At 41.6% G+C, this 10936-nt stretch overlaps 1 protein-coding gene across 1 annotated transcript; it reads right to left on the reverse strand.

The window, feature by feature from the left end:
* Window positions 1–761: 761 nt before the first annotated feature.
* On the reverse strand, window positions 762–8913 carry chst12a (carbohydrate (chondroitin 4) sulfotransferase 12a). The gene is made up of 5 exons (XM_031749551.2): window positions 8774–8913; window positions 5600–6117; window positions 4800–4952; window positions 4468–4647; window positions 762–4080 (listed from the first exon to the last, which is right to left on the reverse strand). Exons 2-5 carry the CDS (start codon window positions 5963–5965, stop codon window positions 3532–3534), a joined length of 1248 nt encoding a protein of 415 aa, XP_031605411.2. The 5' UTR covers window positions 5966–6117; window positions 8774–8913; the 3' UTR covers window positions 762–3531.
* Between the last annotated feature and the right edge of the window lie 2023 nt (window positions 8914–10936).

A 10936-nucleotide genomic window follows, 5' to 3' on the forward strand; every position in this document is an offset into this window, starting at 1 on the left:
TCAAGATGGGTTTCCAGCCAGTCACACTTAAATCACAGCACCTTACCTGCCTCACAAAACTGGGCATAGTCTGGAAGCATGTTTAAGCCATGTCTGAGTTTAAGGTATACATGTTGTCTTTTCAGTTTGAATTAAAGCCATGATTATGTCTGTTTGCTCTAGTATATCGGTGCCCAGATGAAGCACTGCCATCCGCGACAAAATGACTGGAAGATGGTGATAAACTTGTCCACACTGACACCTTGAGGAATAAAATGAGAGGTGCTTCATATTTAACTGCATTCGGTTGTATCTGACCAATCTTGATGACTAGAATTTTTGTCCCACCTGTGATATGAATCACAATTATATACAAGCATAAACAAACTAAAGCAAGTGGCGAGCTGAAGTGTTCACACTTGAGACATGGTCAGCATTTTCTGTTAACATTTTTGTGGGCTGCACTGGTTTCCTGTTATTCTCTTACAAGCCATGTATTTTTCACCACCATTCTCAGCTCTCATTCCAAGTGATAGTTGTGCTTTACATTGCGTAACCTTTCACAGTCTGGTAGATTCATGTTAGTATTGCACATAATCACACTAAAGAAGAGCAGATTAATCTTTCCTGCCCCACAACGTTATTTCTCTAAATTCCAGCTACATGATTATTTCTAAAATGTGCCATCAAGTTCAAATATGACATTTTTTGTGTTTTTAACATTGGTTGAGATTTAGTAGGCTATGGTTCTTGCACTGCAGTTCAAACAAAGTGTTCAAGGCTCCCATTTATTCATGATTTTTATTTCTGCCAATAAATAAAGTCAATTCTTTGCACTTTCACAGAAATGAAAAATATCATTGTTAACAGAATGAATGTGGACACTCACATAGAAAAGGACCAAACAGAAGTTTGTTTGTTTTGTTTTTTTTAAAGATGACTGATTTACAAAAACAAACGAGTAAGGTGGAAATGCAGTTTTTTTTTTCCCCATTATCTTCATACAAACCGGCTTTTTTTTTAGAACAATGATGTTGAGATGACATTAGATTTTTAATTATTTTGTTTTTTTACAGTAACACAACACCCCACAGTTGCACAAAACAAACCAAAAAGCATTGAAATGACACTGACTCAGTGTGTATGTATTTGTTTGTGAGTGCACACACACATAAGAACGTGCAGAATAATGTCGGACAGAGCATGACCTCACATACAGTCTGAACCAAACACAGGCACACTGGAGAAACAAATTCATACAAATTCACACATAAAGACATTTACAGTTCTCCTAAAGGGCTCCTGTGTTTCCTTTTTTCCCCCAAATAATGATTGCACACGAGAAACACAGGCCAGTACGTCGAGCATACTTTGCTGTGGCTTCATACAGCTCTTACTGTATTTGGATTTAAGTAAAAATTAAGTCCTACAAAAATACTTTTTTTTTTTTGCTGTGTAAACTTTTGCAACCAAAGGCACTGTCTTCTCTTTGCACTTTTCCCCCCCTTAAAATTAACCCAGCCTCATGCTGCAAAGCTCCAACTCCAACCGTGTTCACGCCTTCACCTTTCAGCTAGCGCCGAGTATAGCCTCATTACACGTTACAGTTGTACTTTGATGTTATCATCAAACCAACTCGATGCATCTCATAGCAGTGCAGTAGCATTGCACAACTGAAAACTGTGTTTTGCTGGCTTTATATAATGTGCTCAGCTCATTTGCTACAAAAACAATGCATCCCATGAAAATTCTGCCCTTAGATTTAAAAAAATGTAAATAAATTACTGCCTATCAATGCTACCCCTCAGCCTCCTATTAGATGCACCTATCCTTCTTCAGTTATCACATTCACAAGATTTTCAGAAAACTTGACCTCTGACCTTAGAAGAGGTCAGTTATCACCTATGGTATCAATTTGAAATTCCTAAGTTGCCTCGTGTTCACAATCATGTTGACAAAGTTGGGTGTCCACACCCCCCCGGTTACCCCCCTCAACCCCATCAGCCTTTTATGGCACTGTTGCAGTCTTCAGGGTTACCCAGCATAATTCAGTGTTAAAAACTGCACACTGTGCATGGAAACACCAAGCAAGTGTTGATGGCAACAACATGAAACAAACGAAAATGTTCCCTTTACAAACTGTTTAAATACACAGAGGCACATTTGAACAACTACAGCTATGAAGACCCAAAAAAAAAAAAAAAAATCCTCACGCCGGGGATTTATATTTTAAAAGACAAGCTGAGACAAATCCCACTAATCTGCCTGCTGTGCTGCCTACTGGAGCTGCTGTGCTTCTGTACGATGAGGCTACATCATGCTTTGAAACTGCTAAAATAAAGCAAGCAGCTAAAATGTTGTCAGAATAAATTCTGTTGGCATCATTTAATGGGTTGTGCAAATGTTCCAGGTGTGAAAAAGCAGCAGGGTTTTCTCTTTAAGAGTTAGCAACATGAACATATTCTTCAAGTCCGTGTATGAGGTATAACTGAACTGTCATTAGTATGCATTTAACAGAAAAATCCCTTTCATGGCTAATATAAACGTTGCACTTTTACAATGTGAAATAAATTAGCCAACCTACAATTAAAGGAACTACAATTAAAACTAATCAAGCAACAGACTTTCTTTTTTTTTTAAACAGGCCAAAATTTCCAAAACTGCTGCAGCCGTGCTAGCATCACAACGAGCATGGTTTCCGTGCCCGCGCAGAGGTGGGATCTTTCAAACGTCGCACTACAGAAGCCTCTCTGATCATCACAGTTAGTCACAACACAACTGTGACCACAAATGGCAGGCATGAAGGGGACATCAAAGATGAGACTGCAGCACACGCAGCATGGAGTTTTGAATTAAAAGGGACATGTTACTGCCACAACTACGCACGATTCAGAGTTTTAAAAAAAACAAAAAACTGGGCCTCGGTGAAGAGCCTCAGTTCATCTGCTGTTCACCTCCGTTCACCTGTCAGCTTTCTTCTTCTGATTGGTTTTCCCCTTTGTAGACAGGAGGTTCAAGCAACAGAGGGGTGGAGTAGCTGGCTATGAGATAACCAACATTAGGAATAGCTGCTCCCACTGATGTCATTCAGATTCAAGTGTAGAAAAAAGAAAAAGAAAAAAAAAAAAAAACACAGTTTGAAATTTAACATTAGGGCTTGAAAAGGGTTTGAAACTTTGGCCATGTTTCATATCAGCATCCACCAATGTAACAGCACATATATGAAAGAAAATAAGGAGAGAACACAATAGGTCCTCTTTAAGGACTACACTGAACACACTTCATCCGTTTGTTCATGTCTAACCTCTGTGCTTAACATAACTGATAATGGCTTCGACTCAGTGTGCTTCCTCAGAAGGTTGAGTGTCTTGAATCATTTTCACGTTGAGTTTAGCATAAACAACACTGGAGAAAACATCTGCACAACCCAGAACAAGGAGGGATGTGTCACTGTGGTTGGGGTCAGCATTTAATTTTAAAAAAACCAAACAAACAAATAAAATCAAAACACATCTTGTCTCCGTGGCTCCGTCAGCTCAGTAGAATCACGAGTCACTCATTGAGGAGGGAGTCTGGTTTCTCGTATCCAAACAGCCTGAAGTCAGGTTCGTACAGCTTGTACAGTTCCCTGCGTGCCTCTACCGGAACTGTGCTGAACCAGTCCGACTCCCAGCTGCTGGCTGTAAGGTTCCTGCTGGAGGTGGGAAACTCCACCACGTTGTCTACCCGCAGCAGTCGTAGCAAGTGCTCAGCGTCCTCCTCTGCCGTCTCCAAGTGTCCCACAAAGTCATACTGAATTTGACATGGGTGACAAAGTCGATACACTTGCCGCCAGTGCTCATTGAAGGGCATGTCCTTCTCTGTCTGAGGGTCCAGGAGATACTGGATGAAGTGGGAGAAAGAGGGATGGATACCCAAAGAAAAGGCTTCATCCACAGAAGCAGGAGGCGTCGGCTGGTTGGCGTAACGGCGCAGCATGACCTGCGCAAAGCGGCGGTAGAAGTCCTCATTGGGCAGCTCAAACTTATTCCGGTAGGCAGAAATGAGACGGACAAAAGGGTCGCGCACAAAGAGGAACTTGGTGTACTTCTTCAGCTTCACCTGGGAAAAAGAAATTACAGTTTTCTTAACATTCAATTATTCAATACACACGTGTATTTCAAAACTGTAAAGGTGAAAAAAAAAAAAGAACAGAGCAGAGAGCAGTATTTATCTTCCTGTGCTGCATCAATAATGTCCCTGTGAGAGATCAGTCATGCATCCCCATAACACTGAAGGGACTTATATAAAACATAGACTTTGCAGAAAAAACATCTAACTGAGGTAAAAGGTTCAGAGAACATTCCAGTCACTGTGCTGCACAATTGGGTAGCTTGAAGCAAATTCATCAAAAGATAAAAAAATAAATCAACAGCACATTTACCAAGTTAAATTATTATTTTTTTTACTACCAAACAGAGAACAAGAAGGTGGGATATTTGGACAGACCTTCATGAGGTGCCTTGCAAACTTGCCATAACGTTTCCAGAACTTATTGAAGGTGAAGTGCATGCTGCTGTTGTGGACCAGGTCCCTGGGGATGGCCAGGGGGTCTCTCTGAGGAACGCCCTCCTGCAGCAGGCTCTCACTAAGAATTATCATGATGCGCTTCCAGTTACTGCACGCTACCTGAGAAGGGAAAGTTTTTGTCCACTCAGATGTCACAGTGAAACAGGCAGATACAGACCGTCTATGAGCGTGCGACTACTGACAGGAGGGAACTATATAAGCTGTTGTTAGGTGTGCCTTATCAAGTTTTACAGGAGCATGTGTTTGCATACCTTGGGAACATAGCAGTAGATAATACCATGCCTGTCATCCACAATTAGATGATCCAGCTCCTTGTTGGGAATGTCGTCAAATGAACGGTTTTTGCCATGAAATAAGACGCTGTCATTGGCGCACATCTCCTGAAGCAACCTCCGCCTCTGCTCCTATTGTTCCATTGGTGAAGCACAGGAAAATTAACAATTACCAACCAAGGGTATAAATACTTCATTTTCAGACATTGCTCACTGACTGGGGAGCTTTTGCTCCTTCATTTATATACTTAGGGATATTAACCAAAATTATATCTACAGCAAGGAGTATCAACAGGTTTCCAGTAACTGTTTTTGTTCCTGATGTTAAAGGCCTCTGTGGGTGCCTTTAAGGTTACCGCTGTCACACGTGATTATAGTTATGACAGGCTCTTTTTCTTTAATGCCAGTTTGAATTTCTTAAATCTGCGATTAGGTTAACACTGTCTCAATTAGAGGCTCTGCTCCTGTCAACTACTCACAGCCCAGAAATGTGAAAGTTCTGCTCATTAGCACAGATTTCTTCACTGGACTTTGTTACATGACAGACGTTTGGATGTGCCGGAGCAGAGAAAAAGCACACAGGTGGAAATAAGAACAACATAAGTGACTCTATTTAAGATATCTCATTGAAGCAGCAAGAAACCGGCTCCCAGAATATTTCATTTTCTGTGCAGCAACTGTGCTTTTCTTGCTAAGACATCTCAAAATGTCAGCAGTAAAACTTTTAAGCAACTAGTAGAACATTTACTACTACTAAGAACAATAAAAACTGAGTTAACCTGTCTGTCACGGAGCTCTGGAGCCAGTGGGGTCAGGTGAATCTTCCACTCCCGCCGCGGTATATATCTTTCCTCCGCTTTCTCCGACTGGTTGCTTGTGTCAGCCGGGGCAGCGTCAGTGGGCTCACCAGTTCCCGGCTCTAAGAACTGGTTAACAAAGGCATCGATGTCCGACAGGAAGGACGGGGCTCGAGAGGTCTGTGGCCTCTTCTGGGGAACGGGGTGCGGGACTTTGGGGCCCGGGGAGACAGGAGTGTGCAAATAGAAATGGGAGGCACCGACATCGTCCCAGTAGATGATGATCAGAAGGATCATAAAGGCCGAGCCCAGGACTACAAAAATGCGGAACATCCTGGACGTTCCCATGGTGACTGTTGCTTGCTACAGGGTCACCATGGCAACAGAGTCAAGGTCCAGGAGCGCTCTCTCTCTCCCTCTCTGTCTCACCATGGCGATAGATGCACGGAGTCTGTGGTAGCATCAGACTTATTGTGGTGCTGGTGCATTGCAGGAGCGCGCTGCACAAGAGAAGAAGCGGTCAAACATCAATAAACTCTCACCTAAGTGTCATACCTGCACGCACACAAACACACACAGAAAGCATAGTCTTTCATCTCCAGCTGGAGTACCGGGTTCAACACCTGTTCTGACACTAACACAGAAACAATAAATGATTAAATTAATCATTTTTTTGCTTCGCAAATTCGGTCCAGTTAAAAAGCAAAGAACTGAAGCCTGGATGACAGAAGCTTTCTAATGATTTTACTTTCATACAGTGAAAAGATTCAAACTATCTAACAAAAAAAACTGACAAAATTTTTTTTTTTAAATGCAACGATAAATCTTTTGTCTCTCTTTTCACTGTTTTTCCACTTTTTCCCCACATTTAAGCGCACCTACTAAAGCATACATGTTGATGCTAAAGTAAAATGACAACCTACTGAGGTATTCCGGTTCTCCTATTAGTAAGAACTTGAAGTCTAAAACAAACTCAAGCGAGCATGACAGTTTATTGAGTTCGCTTTTTTGATGAGGCACGCACTCAATCTCTCTGTCAGTGCTCGGAGCTGACCTCACTCCCACTCCCTGCAGTAAAATCACGAGTGGTTGTCAAATATTTCCATTTTAGGAGGCTATGCACGCCATAAAAGTTTTGCACTGCACAGCTATCCAGCTGTATCCATAGCAGCTTTTCAGCTGATTAGGGCACAGCACGTTAACAGTGAAGTAATGAAGTAAAAGCCCACAGTGAAAAAGGAGGTCAACACCAAATGTTTTACACACCCGACCATGATGTAGTCTGCATGTACAAAACACACTGAAGCCTTCTGTCTTCAAGCGATGCACAAAATGGGCTGTTCCTATAGCTACAGGAAAAAAAACAGCCTGGAAGTGATGGAATACATAAAGGATCTGTCCTCCCCGTGACTTAATTCAGCCGCAATTCATGTGTTTTAATCCACCGCCAGTCTATCTGCTCCTTCATTTTCAGTTTAAAAGTCGCAGGGCGTTACTTTCCATTCCTACGCACGTCTAAAATTGGAGCTCTCTGCAACAGTCCTCATATTATTTCCTCTTTCCTGAAGCTAAGAGGGGTCCATTGACATGGAAAGTCATCATCAGCCTACTCGGCAGCCTGCAGATGGCACTTCTCTGTGCACACACAAATTAACTGCTGTTCTATAATGTACATCATAAACTCAAATGCATTAAGTTCATCAGTCACTAAATGAGCGTACATTAACTCCACTAAATAAGTACAGTTCTGACATACTTCTTCTTTTTCTCAATCAGTATTTCTGTCTCATTGCACTTTACTTCCGCTGCACCACATATCAGAGGCACACTTTCTGAAAAACCCAGCTAAAGTACTTCTAAGTCTAGATCTGACACACAAAAATATATAAAGGTCTATGAAATAATTAAAAAAAACTCACAACTGATTGAGCACATTAGAAAAACCCTGCTCCCACAAAAAACACATAAATTAATAAGCTACACAGGGTTGTCATCATCATTACTAAATAATAATAGAAGAAATGGCACTTAAATATCTTTGTTTTATAATTTGTTAATTTTATATGTATTTATGTCCATTATTATTGTTATATATTTATACAGTTTTTATATTCCTAGTTTGCCTACTTTTCTAGTCATATTACTCATTATATGTGATGTTTTTGCTGTGAATTTTGTAAACGCTTTGATTTATTATTATCATTATTATTATTAGTTGAATAATTAATCCGCTGGATCTTCTTCTTCTTCTTCTTGCACTGTATGTTTGTGTGGAATTTTTTTGGTGCATTTCAAACAGCAAAACAAGAAATTCACATTCAAATTCACATTCATACGAGTACATTTACCAAATCTTTTCTATTCGATACTGAATATCCACGATTTCCACATAAGAATTCACATATGAAGCTCATGCTATTAAAACTACCCAATTCTGTTCATTAATATTATATTTACTTCATTTTTATGCTAATCAAGTTGGTTAAGTGTAAGAAAACTTGTGTAAAATATGTGTGGATATTTCTTTCATTCAAGGTTGCACCGTTATCCGTGGACAGGAGGCTGAAGCTTTGGATTTTCGACGGACTTATTGGAAACATTTCCTCTGAGCGATTTAAACGGTCGCTTCAAAACTCTTTCGCGTTTGTTTTATTTCTCGGCACGTCCCCGCCGGTGTAACCCCGCCGGTGTAAACCACAGACAAAGCCGTGTACCGGTAGACCGGGCGGCAGATAAATCACTCCGTCCTGTCCGCAGCCGCCTCCAGCGGATGCCAGACCGGACACAATGTAGCCTTTGACGCGAAACCAGCTCCGCGGGAACGGGCTGTTCCTCGCGCCGGGAAGCTCTCCGCGAGGGGGTTTCGGTTCATTAAAGCGTCGCGTGCATCTGTTTGTCCTTTATGGGGGTTTTTTTTCGTGGGAAATAATGAAGAGAAGCCAAAGGCAGCAACGAGCTTCCGTACACCCTGTGGGTATACCAATACGGGCTGATAGAGTGCCTAGCGGTGTGTCTTGGTGTTAAAGTAGTCCTCGGCGCTGGAGAAAAGGTCCGCGCAAAACTGTTTAGCTGCTTAATAAGAGCCGAGACGTTCCGTTACTTTAAAGATTTCTATGTAACGACAGGAACGACGTGGGAAAAACACACATTTCTCACCTCGCTCTGTGTCCACTAGCTCCCAGCGCCGCGTCAGCTGAACCTGTCTGTGCTTCCAGCCGCTTTTTCTTGTTGTGTCCTCTTGGAGGAGCGCGAGCACCCAAAGCACCGCGAGAGTTCACAAGCTGAGCTTTCTGCAGATTGAGCGCACGAAGGGAAAAATTCACTTTTCTGGGTCAGCTCCAGCATACCGTGTCTCTGCTCGGGGATGATTTATGGAGACAGCTTCTCCACCCTCCCTCCCAACCTCCCACAGGAGCAGAGTACTGAAAATAACCTATTGTACCTGCAATCCTAAATGTCACCCTCCGCTCAAACACGAAATAAGACCCAAAGAATGATCCTAAGTAAATGTGTTCGTGGGTACGTGTGACTATTTCCGTTGCCTCGGGCTGATGCGGTTAAAATCCTGTTATTTGTGAACTCTTTTCATCCTGTGACTTCCAACGTAGCAAGGAGCCCCCACAGAGCAGCTGATTCACTTTGCATCCCCCTCACACACACACACACACACACACACACACACAAAATCATCATCTGTTTTCAATCAGCATCACATATTTCACCCTGCTCCTAGGCCCCTGTGTTCTCATAAATTTACTTAATATAACCTTGTACTCTGTACTCTGGCAGTATTTATATGTTGGACACACGCACACACACACAACTAAGATTATATATAACATCACTCCTAAGAACAGATAGATGTGGATTATAAAAAAAAGAAAGGGGTGGGGGCACATCCATCCTATTATTTTAATGTCAAGCCATGTATTCCTTCTATTCATTTTATAATGTGCATGTATGTTATATGTTTTTAATACACTGGAGTTAAAGTCTGGTGAGCTTGTTATGTTCAGTGTGTGCCCGTTATGATCACTATGGACACAAGCATGTCTTTTCACGCAGATGAGGAGATTATCCTGCATCCATATGAAAGAGTTTACTCTAAATCCCCTTCTGGCAGCCTCATTCTCACTAGATTGAACCCAAATGTGGTCATTAAAAAACCCAAAACATCCAGGCACTGATTTTAAGCCTTAGAAAACAACATGATAAACATTCAGTGAGTTAGAGAAGTTCTTTTCACGTGGACCTGTGAGCAAGAACGTTTTACAATATCATGAAAGTCTAGAGCCACCCTTTATGTCTTTGTAGTGTGCAAGAAACCTTTTATTTTTTTCATTATAGTTTGTTACAATTACATGTTTCAGATCATCAAACAGATTTTCGTATTCGATAAAAAATCTGTTCAAACCTATCTGGTCCTGTGTGAAAAAGCAATTGCCCCTTAATCCTAATAACTGGTTGTGCTACAATTGGCAGCTAAAACTGCAATCAAGCATTTGTGAGTCTATCACATCACTGTGGAGGAATTTTGGCTCATTCCTCTTTGCAGAATTGTTTTAATTCAGACACACTGGAGGGTTTTCAAGCATGAACGGCCTGTTTAAGGTCATGCCAAAGCATCTCAATCGGATTTAAGCCCAAACTCTGACCTTCTGGCGTGTTTTTCCTGCTGCATAAGTGAAGCGCGCTTGAGCTTCAGGACACAGTGATGGATGAACGTTCTTCTTCAGGATTTTCTGGTAGAGAGAAGAATTCATTCAGGAGCTGCTTGTCATCAATCACGACAAGCAGCCCCTGACCATCACGCTGCCACCACCATGTTCGACTGTTGCTGATGATCTTTTGCTGTGTTAGTTTTACGGCAGATGTAATTATTATTCAACACAGCCTGAGCTCTCTTAGGCAGCTTTCTTGTCATTTGTTTAAGTAGTCTTCAGGAATAGTTCTCCAGGCTTCGTGAAGGACATTCGAAGCTCTCCTTTGGATGTTTCTGCCGTTTGTTCTGTTCTCTGTCAACATGATCAAACACTGCTTCAATCATTTTGAGGTCTGCGCTCCGGGGAGGCCAATCCATGACTGATAGTGTTCCACTCTGTGTTTTTCTATCCAAGTTTGATTTGACTCCACTGGCAGTGCGTTTGGGATCATTGTCATGCTGAATGAATGAAGCTGTTTATGGGGCCGTTCCAATTTTAGTCACTAGAGGGCAGCACAATCTCATGTAGGTCTGGTCTCACTCTTATTGAAAGTACAGCTCAGTTTCATTTTTTAATCGTTTTTTTTTAACATGCAATTCAAGGCAAAGAAAGGATT

Source organism: Oreochromis aureus, linkage group 4, assembly GCF_013358895.1.
Source record: "Oreochromis aureus strain Israel breed Guangdong linkage group 4, ZZ_aureus, whole genome shotgun sequence".
Classification (NCBI taxonomy): domain Eukaryota; kingdom Metazoa; phylum Chordata; class Actinopteri; order Cichliformes; family Cichlidae; genus Oreochromis; species Oreochromis aureus.